The 27,939-nt window shown below is 45.1% G+C and overlaps 1 protein-coding gene across 1 annotated transcript; it reads left to right on the plus strand.

The window, feature by feature from the left end:
* On the plus strand, nucleotides 1–27,523 carry APOC2 (apolipoprotein C2). Its single transcript, XM_029576227.1, has 5 exons — nucleotides 1–235; nucleotides 9,383–9,553; nucleotides 9,905–9,994; nucleotides 16,303–16,453; nucleotides 27,360–27,523. Exons 1-5 carry the CDS (start codon nucleotides 1–3, stop codon nucleotides 27,445–27,447), a joined length of 735 nt encoding a protein of 244 aa, XP_029432087.1. The 3' UTR covers nucleotides 27,448–27,523.
* Nucleotides 27,524–27,939: the final 416 nt, after the last annotated feature.

Consider the following 27,939-nt stretch of genomic DNA (forward strand, 5'->3'; position numbering starts at 1 on the left):
ATGATATCAAGGGCACTTTGGAGGGACCACGCGGAGCAGGCACTCTCTGACTATGGAGACCGGCTGGCAGAAACAGAACGCCACGTGGAGGAGCTTCGGGCCCGGCAAAAGCAACTGTCAGAAAAAATGGAAGACCAGGAGAATAGAGGTCAGCGGAACAATCTTAAAATCATTGGGCTGCCAGAATCGGTAAAGGAAGGGGAGCTGGTGACCTTTGTGGAGACTTGGCTTCCTGGTCAGTTAGGCCTGACGTTGTCCGATAATAAATTACGATGCGAAAGGGTTCGCCGTGTGGGCCCGCCACGTGAGGCGACCAGCAAACTCAGACCGGTCATGGCGCGAATCCTAAATTGGTCACACAAAACGCAATTGCTGCGCGCCTTTCGACAGCTGACCTCGGTGGAATACCAAGGACATAAAATATTGATCTTCAATCACTTCTCAATGGCTACAGCGGCGCAGAGGAAGGCAATGTCGCCGGCCTGATTTACACAAAAGAGGGATTTGTTTCACCCTCCTTTACCCTGCAAAGCTACGGGTGCACCTCGATAACAAAGGCAGCCTCATCATTTCTAGCAACGCTGCAAGATCATGGAGTGGAATGAGTTACCCCTATCGTTGTCCAATGATGCCTACTGATGCAGGCGTTTTTAAATTTTGAGTGGGTAGTGTTGGTGCCCGGTAGAGGAAGGGAGGACCACCGATCTGAGTAATAAGTGACCCTAAAGGCCCCTGAGATGCAGGGGCTGTTACTAACACTTGTTTGCTCTGTTGTCTGCTATGCCGGGCCTGAGTGATTCCACCGCTTATCGGGGGGCATGGAGCACGGCTGGGCAGCCTACGTTTCTTGAGCTTATAGTATGTTGTTGTACTTTCACGTGTGATGGTTGATCTGGGAGGGGGGCCGGGGGGGGGGGGATATCTCTCTCTGTCTGGAATTGTATGTTTCCCGGGTGGGAGAGACCCTGTGCCTCTTGGAGTGGGCGCATAGTGTTTGTGTGGATGTGGTGTGGATGTCGAGTTGGGGGGTAGAGACCAGGGAACAAATATTCTGTTCTTGATCTTTACAGGTCTTGGGGCTCAGGCTGGGAGGCCCCGAGATCTTATTGTTGCTTGTCCGGGGCTTCGGGCCTGGGCCCCATCACTTACACACTCACTGCTTGTGTACTGGAACTGGCAAAGGTTAAAATTACATCCCTAAATGTGGACGGTATACACTCTCCGATAAAGAGGAAAAAACTGCTTTCTATGTTTCGATGCCTGCACCTGCAGGAAACACATCTCACTGATGCGGAACATGGAAAGTTGAAAAGGGCTAGGGGGCACTCCTTGAAGTTAGCAAGTAGCACATTTAAGACTAATCGGAGAAAATTCTTTTTCACTCAATGCACAATAAAGCTCTGGAATTTGTTGCCAGAGGATGTGGTTAGTGCAGTTAGTGTAGCTGGGTTAAAAAAAGGTTTGGATAAGTTCTTGGAGGAGAAGTCTATTAACTGCTATTAATCAAGTTTACTTAGTAGGGATGTGCAGCAGGGACGGATTCGTCCCATTCAGTATTCGTATTCGTGGGGAGCCAAATCCATTGCATCCGTTCTCGGGGGACCCCGTTCCATTCATTAGTTATGTATTTATTCGTTTCCCAAAAAAACCCCCATCCCAACCCTTTAAATTTAATTAACTACAACCCCCCCAACCTCCTGACCCCCCCCCCCCAAGACTTGCCAAAAGTCCCTGGTGGTCCAGCGGGGGTCCCGGCGCGATCTCCTGCACTCGGGCTGTCGGCTGCAGGTATTCAAAATGGCGCCGATAGCCTTTGCTCTCATTATGTCACAGGGGCTACCGGTGCCATTGGTCGGCCCCTGTCACATGGTACGAGCAATGTACGGCCGGCGCCATCTTGTACTCCTACCATGTGACAGGGGCCGACCAATGGCACTGGTAGCCCCTGTGACATAGTAAGGGCAAAGGCTATCAGTGCCATTTTGAATACTGGCAGCCGACGGCCCGAGTGCAGGAGATCGCTCCAGGACCCCCGCAGGACCACCAGGGACTTTTGGTAAGTCTTGGGGGATCAGGAGGGTGGGGGGTTTATTCGTTAGATACGTTGTATTCGTGGGGGTTCGCCATACGTTTCGTGACCCCATGAATACAACGAATAGGGACATATACGTTGTGGATTGCCAATATGTCAAAAACGAATGCACACCCCTATTACTTAGGGAATAGCCACTGCTATTAATTGCATCAGTAGCATGGGATCTTCTTAGTGTTTGGGTAATTGCCAGGTTCTTATGGCCTGGATTGGCCTCTGTTGGAAGCAGGATGCTGGGCTTGATGGACCCTTGGTCTGACCCAGCATGGCAATTTCTTATGTTCTTAGTTTTGGCAACTACCCCTTAAAAATAGCACTTTTTGCCGATAATATCTTGCTGTTTGTGGGGCACCCTCGCAGCAGTATACCGGTGCTCATCCACATCTTTGAACAGTTCTGAGCAGTAGCTGGACTGAAGATTAAGTTTTCTAAATCTGAGGCCCTAGCTTTGGATCCTACGCTGCAACACTCTTGGGGCGGATCCTTTCCATTTGTGTGGGGTCCGGGAAAGCTTCACTATTTGGGGGTTTGGTCTATTGAATGATCTAAATATTTCTGAAATGATTATCAAAGTACAGACGCAGCTAATGGCATGGAGCTCTCTCCCGCTATCTCTCTTTGGCAGGTGTGCTCTCTTGAAAATGGTACTCATCCCTAAAATTCTTTGTTATGCACATGCTTCCTTGCTGGTGAACAGTCAGAGACCTACAATGTCTGCGCTCCTGCTTCTCAAAGTTTATGTGGAGGGGCAAGAAAGTGTGTATAAAATACACTACTCTTGAGAACCCTAGGGATATGGGGGGCTATGGATTGCCAGATTTTAGGCTATACAATGCTGCCTGCCAATTGAGATTCATGGGAGAGTGGCTTACTGATACCTACTGTTATTGTGAGGCTGGTTTATTGAGTAGAATGGACTGCCCCATGGTCATCTCTTCACCTTCTTCAGTTACGACCCTCGCTGTTGAGTACTATGGACTTCCCGAGACAGTTGGTTTATCCTTGTATACGTGCTTGGAGGTGGCTGAGGAAGCTTCGTGGCTTGACAGGCATGTCATCCTTGCTGCTACCGCTTCTGGGCAATTCAGACTTCTTACCAGGTCGTGATTGCAGTGGCATTCTTCAAAGCTGGGCTAGAAGTGGTGTAGTGTTCATCTTTCACCTGTACGATCCTGAGTCCCACGCCATCCTGGACTTTCAAACATTGTCTTGGGCTTATCGACTGTCATCCTGCCATTTCTTTGCCTATCTGCAAGTCCGTCATTACCTGCAGTCTCTTCACTGGACACCAGATGAATTGGCAGCGGAAACACCAAACCCATAGCTGGATGGAATCAGCTGGGTCAGACTTAAAAGCTCAGGATCACTTGAAGTTACTGGCGCAACAGTGGTCTACTATTTTGGATATGGAAGTTACTACGGATCACATGCTGAAATGTTTTAAAGCTCTACATGCCCATAATCCAGATGTGGGGCTCCGAGAATTGCAATTTCAAATTCTTCATCTGACTTATTACGATGACGTTCACCGCTTTCGGATGGGCCTTACAGATGCCCCGTTATGTATCAAGTGTGTTGTGGAGGAAGGTACTTTCATACACCGCCTTCTACAATGTCAGACCCTCAAATTGTTTTGGACTACTGAGTTGGGAACTATTACTCAATATACAGGTATTGCCACACAGACATCAGGAAGTAATTTAATGACACACCCCCTCACTAGTACACCACCATGCAATCTCTATAAGGCAAAGTTTGGGCGACTGGCCACTTTGTTGGCATGCCGCACTATCTTATCGATTTGGGTGGAACTTGCTGCATGGTTTCTCAGGATGGCATCGCTTATGCAAATGGAGCGGCTGGACTGTCTCTCCGGAAGCCGAAAGAGAGAGAGAAAATGTATGAGGAATGCTAGAATGCCTGTTTTGCGTTGTTGTCCTTTGATGTACAGGTTGAAATGTTAAATGTTGGTTATAACAAAGTGAATTCCCTGGTCTCAGGGGGTAGGCAGGGGGTTAGGGAAGGAGTTCTGAATGAGGATGTGTGATTGGGTAGAGACGGAAAAGATGAATGGTTGAGTGTGAAAGAGATGTTAGGCTACAGGAGTGGGAGTGAATGTTGCGGATATATATCTGGTTATATGTAGAAGGTTGTGTTCGGGGGGAAAGAAAAGAGAAAATAAGAGGTGATGACAACATCTCGACTGTCGATGAGCGTTGTGCATTTGGCACAGTTCTGTACCTCATGTTAGCAGACGTTGGACTCTGTCGGGTCTAATTGTTTGCTGCGATGGTTTGTACATCCCACTGTTAATACAAATTATTTTGAAAATAAAAAAGCACCCATTTCAAAAGCTTTAGGCCTCGGTAGTAAAAACTGCCTCCTCTTACTCTGTGTTTGTCTGGCGAGGTCAAGATAGGCAGAAACTTTTAAACCCAGAAACGTGTCCAAGCGATGACAGAAAAACATTTTTAGGATCCAGTCTCTATCGGATTCCAATAGAAAAGATACAATTAAAGTTGCCGGATTAACCAAATCTTTGTCTGAGGTTTCAAGTAATGCAGTAACATCCAACTGGAGAAAACCTGCCTATCCCTGTGCTCATTCTTAGATGATGGAATAAGCTAAACTTTACAGACAAGCAGTAAGGCCTGCTCTGAAATGTTAAGAACGTCCATCAAATACTTTTTCCACATATCTTTAGGTGTATTTACTGGGTCTTTTGGAAAATTAATAAAGTGCAGGTTTCTTCCATGAATCTGATTTTCCATTTGCTCCAGTCTATTTGAAAGCAAACTGATATTCTTTGATTATAGTTTGTTGAAAAAGTTTAGTCTCAGCAATATCAGCCTTGAAAGATTCACATAGCTTATTATTAACTGAAATTTCAGTCTCCACAAGCTTTAAACGAGTCCATATCATTTATATCTTTTACAACCACTTTTAGCTGGTCAGAAATATTCAAAGTTCGAATTGCTTCCCAGATTTCTTTTAAAGTAATTGTAGCTGACCCTACCAACTCAAACGAAGTGATATGTGGCAATTCTGTCCGTTCTCCTTCCTCTAGCCATACTGCAATGCTACCAGAAATGTCTCCCGCACCACCGGTGTCCTCAATCAGGTCAGAACCATTCCCTGCATGCCTCGCCATCTCAGAGCATAACCTGACGCTTTCCTCTACTTCAAGCGCCACCATTCCTCCACGCAGGTCGTGCGATCTCTGCTCTTCTGGGTTTGCTGGAGCTGTTCGTTTCACTGGGGACAAAGTTATCGCTAGTTCAGGGAGGGGGATGAGTAAAGCTTCCTCTCGACCGTCCTCTAGCGAACTGACTCCTAGTGTTAGGGCTCCCCGACTCACATGGGCATCCATCGGGCCAACCAAAGGACTCGCCAGGGAAACTACTCTGGTTTCCTGTTCTTTGACCCGCCATTTATGAGCAGAATGAGATATTTTCAGGTAATTATGAAAGCGCAGATGAAAGCAAACTCATATGAGGCGTGCTAGCTCGGCCATCTTGGGCCCCCAAAAACAAATTTTTAGGAAAGGTGAGAAAAGGAGTAACACAGGGACAAAACCAAAAAATATGTGCCACCGACTCCCACATTGGGGAAAAATGGGCAGGCTGATAGCCAGTGAGGGCCTATAAAAGCCCTATGTGCTACCCTCTAGGATAGGTCCACACTACACCTCAAGGTGGGATATGTGTAATATGCCTTCCAGTGCGGTCCTCTTTTCTCTATTGCACTCCTCCATACCGTATCCGGGTGGGAGGCCAGTGCCAAAAAGTGGATAATGTGCACTATCAGGAGGTATATTGTCATCCTGTCTATAGCCTCAAATGAACACAGCCAGCTGAGGCTTGGGGGGTGGGGGGTGGGTGTCTTTCATGATGGGACCTATACTCAGGTCCGGAGGTGGGGGAATGGAAAACTGGTGGGAACCTCCAACCTGCAGATCCCTCCCCAACAGAGTGGGCAGGCACATGGATGCCCTACTCTGGATGAATCTAAGGACTGCAACGGCTGGCCTGGGGTTCTTCAAGCCCATCTGCTGTGCCAACACGTGTGGCTGTACCCATGTGGATAGATCCTCCAGCAAGAGGTGACAGACCTTCATGGTTTCCGTCAAGGCCAGCTGACCGGCATATCGCTGGAGACTCCAGCATCTCCACACCCAGAGTGGGGTTGTGAAGAAGTTCTTCCAGGTAGCCCTCCGCGGGGACTGCTGGCCTCCTTGTCATGGAAACCATGCTCGAAGACTTAAAAATGTCTTGATAGAAAGACATAAGAACATAAGAAGAACATAAGAAAATGCCATACTGGGTCAGACCAAGGGTCCATCAAGCCCAGCATCCTGTTTCCAACAGTGGCCAATCCAGGCCATAAGAACCTGGCAAGTACCCAAAAACTAAGTCTATTCCATGTTACCATTGCTAATGGCAGTGGCTATTCTCTAAGTGAACTTAATAGCAGGTAATGGACTTCTCCAAGAACTTATCCAATCCTTTTTTAAACACAGCTATACTAACTGCACTAACCACATCCTCTGGCAACAAATTCCAGAGTTTAATTGTGCATTGAGTAAAAAAGAACTTTCTCCGATTAGTTTTAAATGTGCCCCATGCTAACTTCATGGAGTGCCCCCTAGTCTTTCTACTATCCGAAAGAGTAAATAACCGATTCACATCTACCCATTCTGGACCTCTCATGATTTTAAACATCTCTATCATATCCCCCCTCAGTCGTCTCTTCTCCAAGCTGAAAAGTCCTAACCTCTTTAGTCTTTCCTCATAGGGGAGTTGTTCCATTCCCCTTATCATTTTGGTAGCCCTTCTCTGTACCTTCTCCATCGCAATTATATCTTTTTTGAGATGCGGCGACCAGAATTGTACACAGTATTCAAGGTGCGGTCTCACCATGGAGCGATACAGAGGCATTATGTCATTTTCCGTTTTATTCACATTCCCTTTCTAATAATTCCCAGCATTCTGTTTGCTTTTTTGACTGCCGCAGCACACTGAACCGACGATTTCAATGTGTTATCCACTATGACACCTAGATCTCTTTCTTGGGTTGTAGCACCTAATATGGAACCCAACATTGTGTAATTATAGCATGGGTTATTTTTCCCTATATGCATCACCTTGCACTTATCCACATTAAATTTCATCTGCCATTTGGATGCCCAATTTTCCAGTCTCACAAGGTCTTCCTGCAATTTATCACAATCTGCTTGTGATTTAACTACTCTGAACAATTTTGTGTCATCTGCAAATTTGATTATCTCACTCGTATTTCTTTCCAGATCATTTATAAATATATTGAACAGTAAGGGTCCCAATACAGATCCCTGAGGCACTCCACTGTCCAGTCCCTTCCACTGAGAAAATTGTCCATTTAATCCTACTCTCTGTTTCCTGTCTTTTAGTCAGTTTGCAATCCACGAAAGGACATCGCCACCTATCCCATGACTTTTTACTTTTCCTAGAAGCCTCTCATGAGGAACTTTGTCAAACACCTTCTGAAAATCCAAGTATACTACATCTACCGGTAAGTGCTGCATGATGACACAACAGCGGCAACTCCCCGGTCTCCAGGGCTTCCACCAGGACCCACATGAGATTGGGTCCCAGCAGGTAAAAAAAAATGGTGAAAAAATTCTGCCGTCAGTCCATCGATGCCTGGCGTTTTGTTATTGGGGTCTGGTTCAGGGCGTCAAAGTTCTGCTAGACTGAAAGGCACATCTACTTTGTTTCTGCTGCTCTGACTGATGTTGGGAAGCCCTGCCCACAAGATCCTGCATGCGTCCAGGTCGATAGGATCTGGAGAGAAGAGGGTCAAGTAAAGGTCCCTGACCTCTGCCTCAATTCTCTCCAGATCCGTGAAGGGGGCCCTATTGGCACATGTATTGGTCCCATCATTTCTTAAAGGGCCATTTCTGCAGGTAAAGCAGAAGTCTCTTTATGACCCTCCCTATGCACAGCAACGCTTCATGGAAATCACCCATTTAGAGTTCCCAGTGTGGAGCAAGTGATCCTATCATTGAGGGTTAATTAAGGATATGGGTGGTATAAAGTTTGGGAAGGTAGAGTATCCCGTCACCACGTTGGAACATGTGACTGACGTTACGTTGCGTATGCGCCGGTTCGACGTATGTGAGTAGTAAAGATGGTGGTGTTTTTTGGGCGTCTTTAAGATAAGGTAAATTTTGTAAAAAATTTGGTTTATATGGCTTGTTGTGTGTGTTGTTTTGTAGGGTTGTATGCGGTGGCATACCCTATACAGAAATTATGAATTAAAAAACTCTTTTGGAGAACGCAAAAATGATGAATTTGAGGAGAAGATTGAGATATAAGTTACTTTGAAGGTTTACGGTATGTATCTATCTAGATATGGGGGGATGGAAATTAGATGTTAGTAGATAGTTTTTATTGGGTTGAAGGATATATGTGTGTTTCGATTTCAGAAATGACCAATGGTAATCGTTATTTGAAAAGTGAATTATTCTTAAGCGGCACATAAGTCCCTGAAGAAGCCCCATGAGGGGAGAAACAAAGATCTTTTGTCTTTTGTCGGACATACTGCGATTACATTGAGGACACATTTTGACGGAAATGAACATTGTGAACAGCGAACAAAGATTTGTTAATATAATAAATGGTGCTATGATAAATTGAAATTTATATAGATTGTTAAAAGTATTTTCGCAATCACAATGTATTGTAAATGTTTTTAACATGTTTTTAGGTGTGGGTGTGGATGTGTTGAGTGTGGTAGTGAGTTTTTATTTGTCTAGATAGAATTGATGATAATAAAAAGTTTGTTATAAATAAATGTTGAAAAATCAGAATACTCCCTGTATGACTTTTCCTCAAGCATTCCTCCATGAGTCGTGACATCTGCCTGATGGTAAATGCACAAAGAACATGGTAAAGAGGATAAGCAAGATTGTAAGAAAGCCCTTGAGTATTACCTATTCAAACAGGCTTTCAAAGACTTTTTATGACCTTATCCTGTCTGATTATGTCTACTGACATGTCCGCTACCTTAGGTTTGTCTGTAGTTTCGCTATTACTCTGTTTTTGATTATTCGGTTACTGATTTTACCCTTTTAAATTAAATTTATTTTATAATTAAAAGCTGTACTATAATTCCTTATTATGCTCGTTTTATTGTAAACCGCCCTGAGCCTTGGAGGGCGCGGTCAACAAATCTATTTAAATAAATAAATAAAATAGCAAAAGATCCATGGTTTAATTGTCACCCTGCCCCCTTTTGGGTTCTTTCAAGCCGATGACGCTAAACTGGATATCAGCTTAAGTAAAGTCCACAGTTTTGTCTGTTTGTTTGGACTTGGGACCTACAATCAGAGTTGTTACACAGACTATTTCATGCATTCAGGGCTTCATCTCCTTTTTTCCATACCAAAGGCCAAGCACTCTGAACAAGGTCGGTCACAAGGTATAAATTTCTAGAGCGTGCCAGGGTTTCTGCAGGAAGCTGGGACGGAGCTGCAGGTGAGGGGATGTGCTAATCATGAGGGGTGTCCACATTGCAGGCCGAGCCCCTGGAGAAATGGTTTCTACAGTGAACTCTGAAAGGGGCAGCGGGAAGGAATAGCATTGCATGGGCCTGATAGCACGCTTTGCTTCTGTAGGTTTTAGCATCTCAAACGTGTATACTGGTAGTTATTGCTCAGGCAGAGAAGAGATTGACGAGGCGGGCACCGTACGTAACTCCTTGTAACCTTAATCCTGTAGATCCAGAATCCAATAACCACTGTAACCCTGTGCCTGGCTCTCCCTTTCCCAGAATCAGCTCCTTTTCTGAACTTAAGTGGCTCAACAATGAATTGCAAACTTGTTTTCGCGTCTGCGGTGCTGCTGCTGTTTCTGTGCTGCGGTAGGTGGATAATTTTATCATTTATATTTCAGGGCCTGGCAAAGATTTCTCTCTATGGGGCTTGACTTGTCCCCGACTCTTCACTGAATAAACAAGGCCCTTTCATTTCCCTTTCTCTCTCATTCTTTCTCTGTACATTTCTTCCTCTTTCTAGGTTTCCCTTCTCTTTCTCTTGCCCTCTCTCTGCCCATCTGCCATTCCCTCTCATTTCTTTCATTCATTTCTCTCCCATGCTGTCTCAATCTTTATTGCCTCCCTTTTTTCCTCCCTCACTTATTATCCATTTCTCTCTCTCTCTCTCTCTGATATGGTGGAGGATAAGTGCATGCTATAAACCTGACAGATAAAGGGAACAGATATTAATCCAGTTAAGGGAGCTATTTATCCAGCTAAAACAGGGTGGCCAACTCCCCCGCTCAAGACCCACAAACAGGCCAGGTTTTCAGTACATTCACAATGAATATGCATGAGATACATTTGCATACAATGGAGGCAGTGCATGCAAATCACTCTCATGCATATTTGTTGTGGATCTCCTGAGAACCTGGCCCGTTTGTGGCTCTTGAGCACCGGAATTGGCCACCCCTGAGCTAAGAGGAAGAGACTGTGGTATGGAGCCAGATAATTTGAATTTCAAATCCCACGCTCCCATTTAGAAGATTAGGCTGTATGAGGGGGAGCAAGGTGAGCGTTTCCCTCATGAAGGGGTAAATTAAAAAAAAAAAAAAAGTTGCTCGCATTAAAAGGCCCATATTCGCGGGTTTATCGGCCAAGCACAAGCAACTCTTACTTTAAAACCGGCAAATTGCACGCATCCTGGCGTGTGTGTGTGTACCACCAAATGTATGAAAATAAGGAGGGGATATGGGGCTGGACAGGGATATTCCAGGGCGGGACCAACATTTACGCACAAAAATCCCAATTTTAAATCCAGCGAACGCAGCACACGTAGGGCTCTTACCTGCGCATATTTATACCCAGGGAACGCAGCACGCGTAGGGCTCTTACCTGCGCATATTTATACCCAGGGAACGCGGCACGCGTAGGGCTCTTACCTGCGCATATTTATACCCAGGGAACGCGGCACGCGTAGGGCTCTTACCTGCGCGTATTTATACCCAGGGAACGCGGCACGCGTAGGGCTGTTACCTGCGCGTATTTATACCCAGGGAACGCGGCACGCGTAGGGCTCTTACCTGCGCGTATTTATACCCAGGGAACGCGGCACGCGTAGGGCTCTTACCTGCGCGTGTTTATACCCAGGGAACGCGGCACGCGTAGGGCAGTTACCTGCGCGTGTTTATACCCAGGGAACGCGGCACGCGTAGGGCAGTTACCTGCGCGTATTTATACCCAGGGAACGCGGCACACGTAGGGCTCTTACCTGCGCATATTTATACCCAGGGAACGCGGCACGCCTAGGGCTCTTACCTGCGCATATTTATACCCAGGGAACGCGGCACGCGTAGGGTTGTTACCTGCGCATATTTATACCCAGGGAACGCGGCACGCGTAGGGCTCTTACCTGCGCGTGTTTACACCCAGGGAACGCGGCACGCGTAGGGCAGTTACCTGCGCGTGTTTACACCCAGGGAACGCGGCACGCGTAGGGCAGTTACCTGCGCGTATTTATACCCAGGGAACGCGGCACACGTAGGGCTCTTACCTGCGCTTATTTATACCCAGGGAACGCGGCACACGTAGGGCTGTTACCTGCGCATATTTATACCCAGGGAACGCGGCACTCGTAGGGCTCTTACCTGCGCATATTTATACCCAGGGAACGCGGCACTCGTAGGGCTCTTACCTGCGCATATTTATACCCAGGGAACGCGGCACGCGTAGGGGTGTTACCTGCGCATATTTATACCCAGGGAACGCGGCACGCGTAGGGGTGTTACCTGCGCGTGTTTATACCCAGGAACGCGGCACGCGTAGGGCTCTTACCTGCGCGTGTTTATACCCAGGGAACGCGGCACGCGTAGGGCTCTTACCTGCGCGTGTTTATACCCAGGGAACGCGGCACGCGTAGGGCTCTTACCTGCGCGTGTTTATACCCAGGGAACGCGGCACGCGTAGGGCTGTTACCTGCGCGTGTTTATACCCAGGGAACGCGGCACGCGTAGGGCTGTTACCTGCGCGTGTTTATACCCAGGGAACGCGGCACCGGTAGGGCTCTTACCTGCGCGTGTTTATACCCAGGGAACGCGGCACGCGTAGGGCTGTTACCTGCCCGTGTTTATACCCAGGGAACGCGGCACGCGTAGGGCTGTTACCTGCGCGTGTTTATACCCAGGGAACGCGGCACGCGTAGGGCTGTTACCTGCGCGTGTTTATACCCAGGGAACGCGGCACGCGTAGGGCTGTTACCTGCGCGTGTTTATACCCAGGGAACGCGGCACGCGTAGGGCTCTTACCTGCTCGTGTTTATACCCAGGGAACGCGGCACGCGTAGGGCTGTTACCTGCGCGTGTTTATACCCAGGGAACGCGGCACGCGTAGGGCAGTTACCTGCGCGTGTTTATACCCAGGGAACGCGGCACGCGTAGGGCAGTTACCTGCGCGTGTTTATACCCAGGGAACGCGGCACGCGTAGGGCTGTTACCTGCGCGTGTTTATACCCAGGGAACGCGGCACGCGTAGGGCTCTTACCTGCGCGTGTTTATACCCAGGGAACGCGGCACGCGTAGGGCTCTTACCTGCGCGTGTGTATACCCAGGGAACGCGGCACGCGTAGGGCTCTTACCTGCGCGTGTTTATACCCAGGGAACGCGGCACGCGTAGGGCTGTTACCTGCGCGTGTTTATACCCAGGGAACGCGGCACGCGTAGGGCTGTTACCTGCGCGTGTTTATACCCAGGGAACGCGGCACGCGTAGGGCAGTTACCTGCGCGTGTTTATACCCAGGGAACGCGGCACGCGTAGGGCTGTTACCTGCGCGTGTTTATACCCAGGGAACGCGGCACGCGTAGGGCTGTTACCTGCGCGTGTTTATCCCCAGGGAACGCGGCACGCGTAGGGCTGTTACCTGCGCGTGTTTATACCCAGGGAACGCGGCACGCGTAGGGCTCTTACCTGCGCGTGTTTATTCCCAGGGAACGCGGCACGCGTAGGGCTCTTACCTGCGCGTGTTTATACCCAGGGAACGCGGCACGCGTAGGGCTCTTACCTGCGCGTGTTTATACCCAGGGAACGCGGCACGCGTAGGGCTGTTACCTGCGCGTGTTTATACCCAGGGAACGCGGCACGCGTAGGGCTGTTACCTGCGCGTGTTTATACCCAGGGAACGCGGCACGCGTAGGGCTGTTACCTGCGCGTGTTTATACCCAGGGAACGCGGCACGCGTAGGGCTCTTACCTGCGCGTGTTTAATCCCAGGGAACGCGGCACGCGTAGGGCTGTTACCTGCGCGTGTTTATACCCAGGGAACGCGGCACGCGTAGGGCTCTTACCTGCGCGTGTTTATACCCAGGGAACGCGGCACGCGTAGGGCTGTTACCTGCCCGTGTTTATACCCAGGGAACGCGGCACGCGTAGGGCTGTTACCTGCGCGTGTTTATACCCAGGGAACGCGGCACGCGTAGGGCAGTTACCTGCGCGTGTTTATACCCAGGGAACGCGGCACGCGTAGGGCTGTTACCTGCGCGTGTTTATACCCAGGGAACGCGGCACGCGTAGGGCTGTTACCTGCGCGTGTTTATACCCAGGGAACGCGGCACGCGTAGGGCTGTTACCTGCGCGTGTTTATACCCAGGGAACGCGGCACGCGTAGGGCTGTTACCTGCGCGTGTTTATACCCAGGGAACGCGGCACGCGTAGGGCTGTTACCTGCGCGTGTTTATACCCAGGGAACGCGGAACGCGTAGGGCTGTTACCTGCGCGTCTTTATACCCAGGGAACGCGGCACGCGTAGGGCTGTTACCTGCGCGTGTTTATACCCAGGGAACGCGGCACGCGTAGGGCTGTTACCTGCGCGTGTTTATACCCAGGGAACGCGGCACGCGTAGGGCTGTTACCTGCGCGTGTTTATACCCAGGGAACGCGGCACGCGTAGGGCTGTTACCTGCGCGTGTTTATACCCAGGGAACGCGGCACGCGTAGGGCTGTTACCTGCGCGTGTTTATACCCAGGGAACGCGGCACGCGTAGGGCTCTTACCTGCGCATGTTTATACCCAGGGAACGCGGCACACGTAGGGCTGTTACCTGCGCATATTTATACCCAGGGAACGCGGCACGCGTAGGGCTCTTACCTGCGCATGTTTATACCCAGGGAACGCGGCACACGTAGGGCTGTTACCTGCGCATATTTATACCCAGCGAACGCGGCACGCGTAGGGCTCTTACCTGCGCATATTTATACCCAGGGAACGCGGCACGCGTAGGGCTCTTACCTGCGCATATTTATACCCAGGGAACGCGGCACACGTAGGGCTGTTACCTGCACATATTTAAATGCAGCGAACGCAGCACACGTAGGGCTCTTACCTGCGCATATTTATACCCAGGGAACGCAGCACACGTAGGGCTCTTACCTGCGCATATTTAATCCCAGCGAACGCAGCACACGTAGGGCTGTTACCTGCGCATATTTATACCCAGGGAACGCGGCACGCGTAGGGCTGTTACCTGCGCATATTTATACCCAGGGAACGCGGCACGCGTAGGGCTCTTACCTGCGCATATTTATAACCAGGGAACGCGGCACGCGTAGGGCTCTTACCTGCGCGTATTTATACCCAGGTAACGCGGCACACGTAGGGCTGTTACCTGCGCGTATTTATACCCAGGGAACGCAGCACACGTAGGGCTCTTACCTGCGCGTATTTATACCCAGGGAACGCAGCACACGTAGGGCAGTTACCTGCGCATATTTATACCCAGGGAACGCAGCACACGTAGGGTAGTTACCTGCACATATTTAAATCCAGCGAACGCAGCACACGTAGGGCTCTTACCTGCGCATATTTATACCCAGGGAACGCAGCACACGTAGGGCAGTTACCTGCGCATATTTATACCCAGGGAACGCAGCACACGTAGGGCAGTTACCTGCACATGTTTACTTCTGTTCTTCCATATATAGATCACAACAGTTTACAAATAACATTCATGCTAACTATAGATCTATAAGACGTGAAGTACAGAAATTAGTTAATTAATTCCTTGTAGTTTTTTCAAAGTCTAATTAAATGTGTTCCTCACACATCCAATAGTATCCCTTGTCCTTGTTATTGAGGATCTCTACATTCTTTATCAGGTGTAAGTCTGCAAAAACCTGGTTATAGCCAAAAACTGGCCGAGTGAGGGAGGGGTCTGGGTAAACTGGGGGGGTAGAGAATGCAGACTGAAGACCTTGAGAGAGATTGGGCAAACTATGGACTAATAGCTCAAACTGCTTATTTTCCTTACGCATGCATTTTTTACAAAATCGTGTGCTCATTTGCATGTGTAAAAGCCGACAAGTCCTAAGGAAAATATGCAAATAGTTTCCTGATGTAATGCTTAAAATTAGGAGCAGACATCTGTGCACGAGGCTTATTTTAAAAAGTGTGGGGTAGATTTATTTTAAAAAAACGCCCGGCGTCCACGTGCACTCGGTCCCCGGCGGGCGCACATGGAAGTGTGATTGTATTACACGCGTGCGTCGCATGTTATAAAATCCAATGCCCGTGCGCACATGACGTGTGGGTTCCCACTCGCGTGCGCAGGGAGGGGATTTTTTTAAATATGCGCAGCGACGCGATCCGACTTTTTCCCAGTTCCCTCCCAATCCGCTCCGATTAAGGAGGGAACTTTCCTGTCCTCTAAGCTCCCTTCCTACCTTTCCCCCCTCCTCTCCTCTACCTGCCTATCTTAATTTTTTTTGTTTTGTAAGTTACCTGCTCCTTTGAAGTAGAAGTAAGTGACCTGCGCTGGGAGGCTGCCGGCCTGTGCTTTCCCAGGGCAGGGTCTAATGGCTGCTGACCCCGCCGACCCCCGCCCTGCCCCTTTCAGACCGGCTGGCACGTCTGCGCGTGCCGGGGACTATGTGTGTGACCGGACCGTTTTTAAAATGCGCTCGGCGCGTGCAAGCACAGCGCTTTGAAAATTTGGGCGTATGTGCACTCGTGTGTACGATTTAAAGGCCAGCACATGTGTGTTTGTGCTCACATGGGCACACGTTACGGTCGCTGATTATAACTCTTGACTCTTTGCTATGGAGAAAGGATGCTCCTCTCTTCTCCTGTCCTAGCAGAGCTGCTGTCCAGGCAGGGCTGCTTTCTCCCACCGATAATCTGTTTTTTTTTTTTCACTCTTTGCTCCTGTAGACGTTAAAGGTGACGGGGCAGAAAATGAGGAAGATTCTACTTACCTGGGACGCCTACAAAATCTGGCCTGGAGCTCCTGGGCCCAAGTGAGCAGCTCGGCCCAGAACCTGGTGGAAGCAGCCAAAGCAACGCAGTTTGAGAAGACAATCAAGTGAGTGATGGCAAAAGCACCCAGCGTCCTATCCCTGTAGCACCCTGACAATACCAAGCCATCGAAACCCTGACTGAAGGATGTATTTACCCATTTATTTTAACATTTGTAACCCATCCTATTCTGACTTGTAGGTGGGTGGTTTAGAATACAATTTGTAGAATTCTTTGTAGGCAACGCTGTTGATAGCACGGGTGGCCCTAGGGGATAGAATAACGTGTGAGAAAGCAGACGAGGTGGGTTCAAATCCTACTTTTTTCCTTTAACATTTGTAAGCTTGGAAGAGTCCCTTTGCTGCAATATTTAATCTGGCGATGGGGCTTCTGAGGGTTTCCCTTTGAAAATCTGGCAGGGGTGCAGGGAGGTAGAATCTGCACGCATTTGAGCCTGTTTTGAAGCGGAAAGTCCGCACAAGGCTTTCAAAATGAAAGTCCCCCTTGTACGTTCCCTCTCCTGACCGAGCTCTGCCTTCTCCCACCCCTTTTTTGGTGTGAGTATAAGGGCCCTAGCCAGCAAGGAAGTGGCATTTTTTAACAGAGCTTTTTATATGGGTAAACAACTATTTAAAACGTTTTGAAAACTATCATTGCTCTGTCACTTACTCACATAGGGGTCAATTTAAAAAGAAAAAAAGCTCAGTGCATAAATTTAGTTGGATTTTCAGCCCAGTTTTGGCACCTGAGAAGTCCACATTCAAAGTGCTTTGTCTAGTTGAGTTCAGGGCATTCTCAGTCCTGCTGAACAGTGCGTTTGAGCTGGGAAAGACAGGAGGTGTCTTTTCTATCTCTGTATAGTTTATTGTAAGATGCTCTGCTTTAGCTTATTATACAGATACTTGGAATAATAATTTTATTCACTTATAAGGGTCCATTTTCAAACGGTTTAGGTGACTAACTTTAATTTCTGAAAAAGTGCACTGATTTTCAGCACTTGATACCTCAAGGTCTTAATAAGTTGGGCCCATTGAGATTAATGGGGCCCAGTTATTAATAACATGCATTCTTGCATATTGGTAGATAGGCCTACAAGGCTCCTAAATCTTGACAGGTGAATAGCAGGCCTACATTTAGATGTCAGTTTTTAAAACATACACTGTGCTTCATTAGGTCCCTAAAATTTAGAGGCCTCAACGAATTTAGAATCTAGGTGAACTATGCTTTATTTTTTTTATCCCCATAGACATGGGCAAAACACTTTCACAAGCCGTTTATGTGTGTAAATACCTAATATTACCCTGGTAAACTGCGCACCCTTTCCCCAGGTAAAAGTATGTATGGAAAACACATGCACACTTTTCTATGTGGAAGAAATCCTGAGAGCGAGGGAAATAACACACAAAGATTACATTTTCAAATCTATGCATTTTTTTTTCTTTTTGTGGATAAGAACATAAGAACATGCTATACTGGGTCAGACCAAGGGTCCATCAAGCCCAGCATCCTGTTTCCAACAGTGGCCAATCCAGGCCACAAGAACCTGGCAATTACCCAAACACTAAGTCTATTCCATGTAACCATTGCTAATGGCAGTGGCTATTCTGTAAGTGAACTTAATAGCAGGTAATGGACTTCTCGTCCAAGAACTTATCCAATCCTTTTTTAAAAACAGCTATACTAACTGCACTAACCACATCCTCTGGCAACAAATTCCAGAGTTTAATTGTGCGTTGACTGAAAAAGAATTTTCTCCAATTAGTTTTAAATGTGCCACATGCTAACTTCATGGAGTGCCCCCTAGTCTTTCTACTATCCGAAAGAGTAAATAACCGATTCACATCTACCCATTCTAGACCTCTCATGATTTTAAACACCTCTATCATATCCCCCCTCAGTCGTCTCTTCTCCAAGCTGAAAAGTCCTAACCTCTTTAGTCTTTCCTCATAGGGGAGTTGTTCCATTCCCCTTATCATTTTGGTCGCCCTTCTCTGTACCTTCTCCATCGCAATTATATCTTTTTTGAGATGCGGCGACCAGAATTGTACACAGTATTCAAGGTGCGGTCTCACCATGGAGCGATACAGAGGCATTATGACATTTTCCGTTTTATTCACCATTCCCTTTCTAATAATTCCCAACATTCTGTTTGCTTTTTTGACTGCCGCAGCACACTGAGCCGACGATTTCAATGTGTTATCCACTATGACACCTAGATCTCTTTCTTGGGTTGTAGCACCTAATATGGAACCTAACATTGTGTAACTATAGCATGGGTTATTTTTCCCTATATGCATCACCTTGCACTTTATCTACTCTGTTGCAAGGATCTGCAACAGAGTAGATAGACATTTCTAAGGGAATAGAAAGAATGAAAAATGATCTAAGAAAGCTTGAGGCGTGGCAGAATGTTTGGTAGTTAAGATTGAAAACTTGAAATGTCCTCCAAAGTCAAATCTTAAAAACATAAGATTATTTGGAACTATGTCCCCCGACACGGTCCCGTGTTTTGTCCGAAGGCTGCTTTGGGAGGGTCAGAAGGCTAAGAAGCCTCAGCTTCCCAAAGCAATCAAGTTGCACATTTAGCCACAGTTGAGATTCAACGCCAAAAAGTGTAGAAATCTGCAGGAGTGCTACACAAATAGAAGAGCCAGTGCGCACCGACTAACACACAGATCGGACAAGGCAGTGGCTGGAGCCATAGTGAGTGTGGAAGGAGAGGCATAACCAGAAGAAAAAAAGGAGGCAATAACGCCTCTGCTAGGTTTCACTTCAGTTCTGGAGGTTATATCTCAGAAACTATAGAGAGATGTTAGTTTATCCAGAGAAAGGCACCAAAATGGTGTAGGGTCTGCATCAAGAGCCATATGAGAAGAGTCTGGACCTAAATATTATATACCTTAGAAGAGGGGGATATACTGAATGGTATTAATGTACCAAAAGCAAACATTTTCTATGAAAAGGAAGAACTAGGGGTAATGATTTGGGGGTTAGCTCAAGAACAAAGTCAGGAAACATATTTTCATTGAAAGGGTGATGATTGTATGGAATATCCTTTTGGAAACCAAAACAATCCTGGAATTCAAAAAAGCATGACATAGGAACAAAGGATCCCTAGCGACAAGATGATGGTAATGAGTAGACGTTCAGACCATTGCTTTGAGCTTTCTAGAAGGCACCAGGGTATGAAACGGTGGTTACAACCCCAAACAGCAAGCATCTGGGTAACCTGAACAGAGCAGCAGTTAGCAGTGCTACAACAGTATTAGGCTTCCAAGAAAGCTGGGGCGACCTACGTGGAAATGAGCAGGAGTATAACCTCCTCTCTGGCAGAGGCTCCCTAAAGACGGCAAAATCCCAGGGCTGTCTTCACTCTCCTGGGCCTCTAACACGCATGTGCCCCAAGCTTCATCCCTGGGGGCCTAGGCTCTCCGACAGGGAGGAGGCCTGAGCCTACAGGGCTGTAGGTGCTGTGTTGGGATAAATAGGCTGCACAGTCCTCAATATTTATTTGTTTTATTTAACATTTTTTTTATACACCGACATTAGTTGGGAACATCACATCGGTTTACATTAAACCGAATCATGGTTAAAACATTCAGACACAGTATTAAAGAATCAAATAGCTCACAAGAACTATGATATTTTTTCAATCCCCAGAATAAATAAGAGGGGGAGGGCTAATGCTAATAATTGGAAAAAAACTCAAATGTAAACTAATACCAACTACTCCACCAAGAAACCATGAAATCGCCCTTTTTGATACTATTAATCTACAGATTTGCCTAATATACTGCCCACCAAGTCTACTAGAACTAAATATCTCTCCACTAATTGAGTTCCTAACTACATATTTAAATGCATCAAAACCCACCATTGTACTAGGCGACTTCAACCTTCACATAGACACAAACCCCTTATCCAACACCTGCCAAACACTATTGGATGTTATGACTGCACTAGGATTCACTCTAACTACTGACAAGGCCACTCACAGAGCAGGACACTCTCTCGATATATCATTCATATATATAATTTAATGCAAACTTTCCCATCATATCTCCCACCCTCATTTAATCCCTTGTTAACATGTTTTATTTGTTCAATGTAAAGCGCCATGCCTGGCGTCTGTTTGCGTTACACTGTGAACCGATGTGATATCCTGGATGAATGTCGGTATATAAAAATTTTAAATAAAATAAAATAATAAATAAATAAATTCATCAACCACAGTCACTTAGAACACATGAAAACTGATTACACACCTATCCCTTGGTCAGATCACTTCCTCATACAATCCACCATTAAATATATTGAACCTCGAACAACACAAAAATAAAACCCATTCCATTTAAATATCGACCACTTATAATTTAGAAACCCTGAAAGACAATTTAGAAGAAAAACTAACAAAATTAGACTACACCAACTGCTGCTCTACAACTATAACATGGATACAAACAACCAGTAATCTAGCTGATGAGATAAACCCAACAAAATATATCAACTTCAAGGAACCTAAACAAACAAACTCCTGGCACAATGAAAAGATAAAAGAAGTCAAAAGGAACCTAAGAAAAAAAGAAAAGGAATGGAGAAAATACAAAACAACCGAAACCTAACTAAATACAGAAAGCACCTAGCCTACTATAAACAAGTAATTCTCAATGCAAAAAAACAGTTCTACGACACTAAAATAGAGAAATATGCAAACAACCCAAGAACCTTATTTTCCATAGTAAGATATCTCACTAATGACTAATCTGACTCTCCGCAAAACCTACCAGTAAATAGATGCAATGAAATAAAAAAAAAAGACTTAAAAAAAAAAGATGCTGTTCAAGCAAGCCTTCCCAGACACAATCTAATGTCTTCACCTTCTACATATTTAAAACAAGCAGCTCTTCTCCTTCTCTCTGTACATAGTTTGTAGATGTTACTAATCTCTTCCTTTATTTCCATCTTCTCCCAGTTCATCAGTCCCTGTTATTTGTAACTGCTTCTTCCTGCACGATAGTTCCAGTTTGATGTATTTATTGCACTCCTGTTTATATGTAAACCAGCATGATGTGATTTTCATGAATGCCAGTATATAAAAACCTTAAATAAATAAATAAATAAAATAACTACCTTTTTCAGTGACAAAATTAAAAACCTAAAAACAAAAATTCCATATACAATGAAACAAGAAATCAAAATGAAAAAAAGAGACGTTGAACAATGGACGACATTCGAGATGGTATCTGAAATGGAAATTGAATCTATGTTAAAAAAACTAAACCTGGCCCCTCATACATTTGACACAATACCAACCACAGAAATAAAAAAAGTTGCCAACACAGTGTCACCGACAATAGCAAAGATAGTGAATTTATCTTTAGAGGAAGGAATCATGCCAGATAATATAAAAGGGGCAATTGTGAAACCAATTTTAAAGAAAAAAAAACAGCAACCCGCTTAATCTGAGCAATTACAGACCAGTATCAAACCTACCCCTAATTGCAAAATTAATTGAAAAAACTATACAAAAGCAACTAGCGGAACACTTAGACAACAATAACATCTTGTATCCATCACAACATGGCTTTAGAAAACACTATAGCACAGAAACACTACTGCTAGCACTAACAGACAACATCAGGAGAGGTTTTGACAATGGCAAACATTATATTTTAGTGATGCTGGACCTGTCAGCAGCATTTGATACCGTAAATCATGACATACTTTTAAATAGACTAGAGGAAATAGGTTTAAGTAACATAACTATCAAATGGTTTAGATCATATCTAAGTAACAGATATTTCCAAGTTCAAATCAAAGACATAATGTCGGAGAAAATACACCTACAAACAGGAGTACCACAAGGGTCAGCTCTATCTGCTACACTCTTTAACATATACCTGTTACCATTATGCCACCTAGTGGCCGGTCTGGGCATAACACACTATATATACGCTGACGATATTCAATTAATACTACCCATAGATGAAACTATGGAAAAAAAACATTAAACATAGCTAATATGTATCTTGATATCATAAAACAATTACTAAACCAAATGGAGCTAGTAATCAATATAGAGAAAACAGAATTCCTACATTTAGAACGCAAAAAGACTGAGATCATTCAAAACACTATCACACTCAAAAACAACCAAAAAATAGAACTAGCAGAGAAAGTACGGAACCTAGGAGTAATAATAGACACAGAACTAAGCTTAAAACAACATATATCCTTAAAAGTGAGAGAAACTCATGGTTCTCAGAAGAATCAAACCACTTCTAACAACTACCAACTTTCGTTCAGTACTACAAGCATTGATTTTTGCAAGCACCGACTACTGTAATGCCCTACTGCAAGGTCTACCATACGCATCACTCAGACCACTACAAATTTTGCAGAACACTGCTGCAAGAATTTTGACCAGAAAAAGTAAAAAAGACCACATCACCGAAACCCTAGCCAAGTTACACTGGTTACCCGTTGAGCAAAGAATACAACACAAAACACTTTGCACCATACATAAATTAATACATAACGAAAAAGCGGAATGGCTTAACACAGTCCTCCGCGTACACGTACCAAACAGAAACCTGAGATCAGCAAACAAAGCACTCCTTACTATTCCATCAATAAAAACAGCAAGACTAACACAAGTAAGAGAAAGGGTGCTATCCTTGGCAGGACCCATACTGTGGAACACCATGCCCTTGGAGTTAAGATTACAAAGAGACAGCAAGACCTTTAGAAAAGGCTTAAAAACCTGGCTGTTTAAGCAAGCTTACCAAATAGAGAAGGGGGAATAGTAAAGCCGGCGAAGTGTGAGGTACGAACAAATGAACATAAACACACATCAACACAATCAATATGTGTGTAGATGTATTTTTATTTTATTTTACTTTATTTTCTCATCCATCACTAGAAGATAAAGTGACACTTATAAAGTCAGCATTGTTTTCAAAACTGATAGATAGTTCTGGACAGTATTATATCACAAACCAATTATTATTGTTTAAAAAAACTATGTACCGAACCATTATAGCACCTATGTAAATGAATATATTTCAGCATCATTATTTTATGTGCCTTATTGTAAACCATTGTGACGGCCCCTTCTTAACGATGGTATAGAAAGGATTTAAATAAATAATTAAATAAACATGAATGCAGCCATCCATCACAAAAACTCTAGAATTCTGGGAAAAGTGCCTTCTAGAAATCAACGGCCTCCTCTCCATCTAAACTTAATCCTAAATTCTTCAAAAAGTGAACTCCTTCTCATATCCCCGGAAAACAATAACATCACTACAAATCCACCAGCCAACTTACAAATATCACAAGTAAGAGACCTAGGAGCTATCATTGATAATCGGCTAAACCTAAAATCATTTATTAACCAAACAACCAAGGACTGCTTTCACAAACTTCATGTCTTAAAAAGAATAAAACCACTTTTCCACTCTCATGACTACAGAACAGTACTGCAAGCAATAATCTTTTCGTTAGGTTATTGCAACTCTATATTATTAGGTCTCCCCTCATCTCACACTAAACCTCTTCAGATGGTTCAAAACACGGCAGCCAGAATATTGACAAACACAAGGAGAAGAGATCACATATCTCCAATCCTCAAAGACCTACACTGGTTACCAATTCACTATAGAATCATATATAAGTCCATTACCACTATCTACAAAGCCATCTATCAATACTCTCCGCTTAACCTACAAATCCCATTCAGAATACATACCTCCTCCAGACCCATCAGAGAGTCCTATAGAGAATCTCTACAGGTACCACCCTCCAAAACCTCCCATCATATAACCTTCAGAGACAGAGCCTTCTCCACTGCAGGACCTCCTGTATGGAACTCCATCCCACCAGATCTGCGACAGGAACCCTGCCTTCCAACATTCAGGAAAAGACTCAAAACGTGGCTATTTAAAAAAGCCTTTCCAGACACTGAATGAACCCTAATTCACCACTAACCAACTTCCAGTCATTACCCTAACGCAGAAAACTATAACATTGCAAAATTCCATAACTTAGTAAATACCATAAATTTGTAAATTTGTTCTTTCTGTTAAATTCCTATTGCCTTTTTCTCTGCTCCCAGTTGTGTATTTCCCTGTTTTATTGTAACTGCAACATTTCGCTCCGCACCTGTTAATATTTTTATTGTATCCTCTATTTACACCCCTTTGTTAATTGTAAACCGGCATGATGTGATACCTATCCCGAATGCCGGGATAGGTATCACATCATAGGTATAAATAAACAAGGGTTTTAGAACAAGGATTTTTAACAATGGTTCGGCACGGTGTTTGCAGACAAGGGAAAAAGGGAAAAAATTAACTATATACAGAGTAAAAAAGGTTTAGTATATACAATGTAATAATATTTACAGGGAGAATTTACAGGGTAAATAGGGTTTTGGTGTATACAATGTACGTTTTTAGTCTCTACAATGTAAGAGGAATCCGGATGTTTTCATAATGAAGTGTGGAGGGGTAGGGAGATGAGAGGGGGTCGGGAGAAGGGAGGTTGGAGCGGGAAGGATTAAGAATTTACAGTGAAAAGAGGTTTTAGTAAATGCAATGGAAATGGAAACACGGGTGTTTAAATAAAAAGAGCTGGGGGTGGGGAGAAAAGAATAAGGTCAGGGAGATGGAGGGACTGGATTGATGGGAAAGCGAGTTTAGAGGGGAATCCTGTAGGGATGTGAATCGTTTTTTGATGATTTAAAAAAAAATCGTCCGATATTTTTTAAATCGTCAAAAATCGTTAGAGCCGCGATACAATAGAAATTCCCCCGATTTATCGTGAAAAATCGTTAATGGGTTAGTGTCCACTAACGGGAGTTATTTGGGGGGAGGGCGGGAAAACCGGCACACCAAAAAACCCCTAAACCCACCCCAACCCTTTAAAACTAAACCCTTACCTTCCCCCACCAACCCGAACCCCCCCCCCAAACTTTGTACGAGTACCTGGTGGTCCAGTGGAAGCCCCGGGACCGATCTCCTGCTCTTAGGCCATCGGCTGCGCTAATAAAAATGGCGCCGATGGCCCTTTGCCCTTACCATGCGACAGGGTATCCGTGCCATTGGCCGGCCCATGTCACATGGTAGGAGCACTGGATGGCCGGCGCCAAAATGATACAGAAAAAGGCAACCAAAATGATAAAAGGGATGGAACAATTCCCCTATGAAGAAAGGCTAATGAGAAGAGACTGCTGAGGGGAGATAGAGGACTATAAAATCATGAGTGGAATTGAACGAGTAAACTTTAATCAGTGGTTTACTCTTTCGAAAAGTACAAAGACCCGGGGACCACAATGAAGTTACTAGGTAATACATTTAAAACTAATAAGAGAAAATATTTTTGTACTCAGCGCATAATTAAGCTCTGGAATTCATTTCCAGAAGATGTGGTAAAAGCTATTAGTGTAGCTGTATTTAAAATAGGTTTGAACAAGTTCCTGGAAGAAAAGTCCATTAACCATTATTAAGGCGGAGATGCAGATATCCGGTGCTTATTCTTGGGATAAGCAGCCTGGGATCTCTCTACCCCTTGGGATCCTGCCAGGTACTTGTGGCCTGGATTGGCCACTGTTGGAAACAAGTTACTGGGCTGGATGGACCTTTGGTCTGACCCAGTATGGCAAATCTTATGTTATCAAGTAAGAACCTGGAGACCCCATCCAGATCTCCAACAACTTGGGATCAGGATACAGGGCTGGGTGTTCGGGAAGATGCTGGAGCATCAGGTAGGACTGGAAGTGCTCGAAGGGGACCCCTGACATAGGAGCTGGGAGAGCTTTAGTGCAGACTTCACATCACCAACTGGGAAGCTTGATCTGTTTGCTGAGGAGGACACCTACCCTGATAGAAACACCCTAACTGTACAAAGAATCAACTGTAACTGCACACTTGTTTAAAGATGGATTTTAATTTGACTTGAACTGATCAGTATATTATTTAACACCCAGTGCCTGGTCCTGCCTGTTTTGTTATAGCATCTTCCTCCGGGGACGCCACCACCGCTGACACAAACAAGGAAAATCACACCTCTGTCTGGGCCACAGACGAGAGTCTCTCCCCCCCTCCCCCGAGAGATCAAGAGTTGAGCTTGGGATGGATTCAGCTAGACAGAGCAGCCCCGAAGAGCATGAATTAGACGCGTACCTAAGGGAATCACGACTCCCAAAATGGGGATTACATATCCATTGTATCCTGGTGCAAAATGCCCTCCCCAATAAGGGTAGGTAAATTCTCCAATTCCAACATATGCCAGTGGTAATGGGAAAACCTCCCAAGCTTCAAAAATAGATATTTTCTCCAAAATACTTCTAAAACTCTCAAAAAATCCAACCTGTCTTTCACCTTATTGTTAACTGAGTACAAGCTGCAAAAACAGGGAACCAGCCCTTCCTTCCAGCGCCATCCTCCCTCAGTCAGGAACCGGTCCAGAATATCAAAAATCCCTTTTCTACTCTTCTCAAAAACTCTTACTTCTAAAAAAAACAAAAAACCCACAAAAAACCCCAAAACAAAACAAAAAAAACCTTCTTCAAATAACTAGACCTTGGGGACTTACTAAAAAATCTCCTCCTCGCATACTCCTCTGAACTGGGAGATCCTGTATCAGTTTGTACCACTAACCCACTCAATGCCTCCAAACTCTCTGACTCTCTGCACGTGCTCAGAGGCAATTTATACTTGCGACCCATCCTAAAAAGAGGATGGCCCAAAAGCTGGGAGGATCAGAATATGCAAAAAAATGCACCAAAAATCCCAAAATGAACTATGGGGAAAATATTTGTGTGAGTTCCAATCCCTGCTGCAATAGGAAGCCCAAATCTATTTTTTTGGTGGCTATGGAGATTATTACAAAACTTAATAATAAGATACAAAGGATCTCTAAACAACAAACATCTTTCTGATCTCTCCTTAATTGTGTTTGTCTATTCACAGGGAAGCCTATGAAAAGAGCACAAGTGCCATTGGAATATACGCTAGCATTTTGTCCGATCAAGTAAATCATTGGTGGTATGGACAGTGACCACCACTCCCAAGTCTCCTTTCACACTTGTCTTGTTGAGATCACAATAAAAAGTTTGTTCTTTGCTGTTCTTTTACTATGGTTTGATGCTTACGTAATGTTCATCAATAGACCTTTATTGTTCTACTCATGGTTTCACTGGGTTGTTTGACTTGTCTTTCGGTATCAATGATCTGGGAGGGGGCAAACCGGCAGCTGCTGAATGCTGCCGAATATTCAAACAGTGCCACACATCTGGATAGATATGAATTTGAGAAGAGGGGTTACACAGTAATAGTGACACTGAAGAAAGCTAATAAGTCATACAGCCGAATTTTGAATAGAATGCAGTAGAGAAAGATGGTTCAGTTGGAGACCCTTGAACAGCAAATTGAACTATAAGTAGGAAGTGGTACCATGCTCAGAAAGCAAGGGATGAATTTTAACAATGTTATAGAAGAAGAATGACACATTTTAGCAATGTTTTGGATGTGCTTTGACAAGGAGAAAGAG

This window comes from Rhinatrema bivittatum, chromosome 14, assembly GCF_901001135.1.
Source record: "Rhinatrema bivittatum chromosome 14, aRhiBiv1.1, whole genome shotgun sequence".
Lineage (NCBI taxonomy): Eukaryota > Metazoa > Chordata > Amphibia > Gymnophiona > Rhinatrematidae > Rhinatrema > Rhinatrema bivittatum.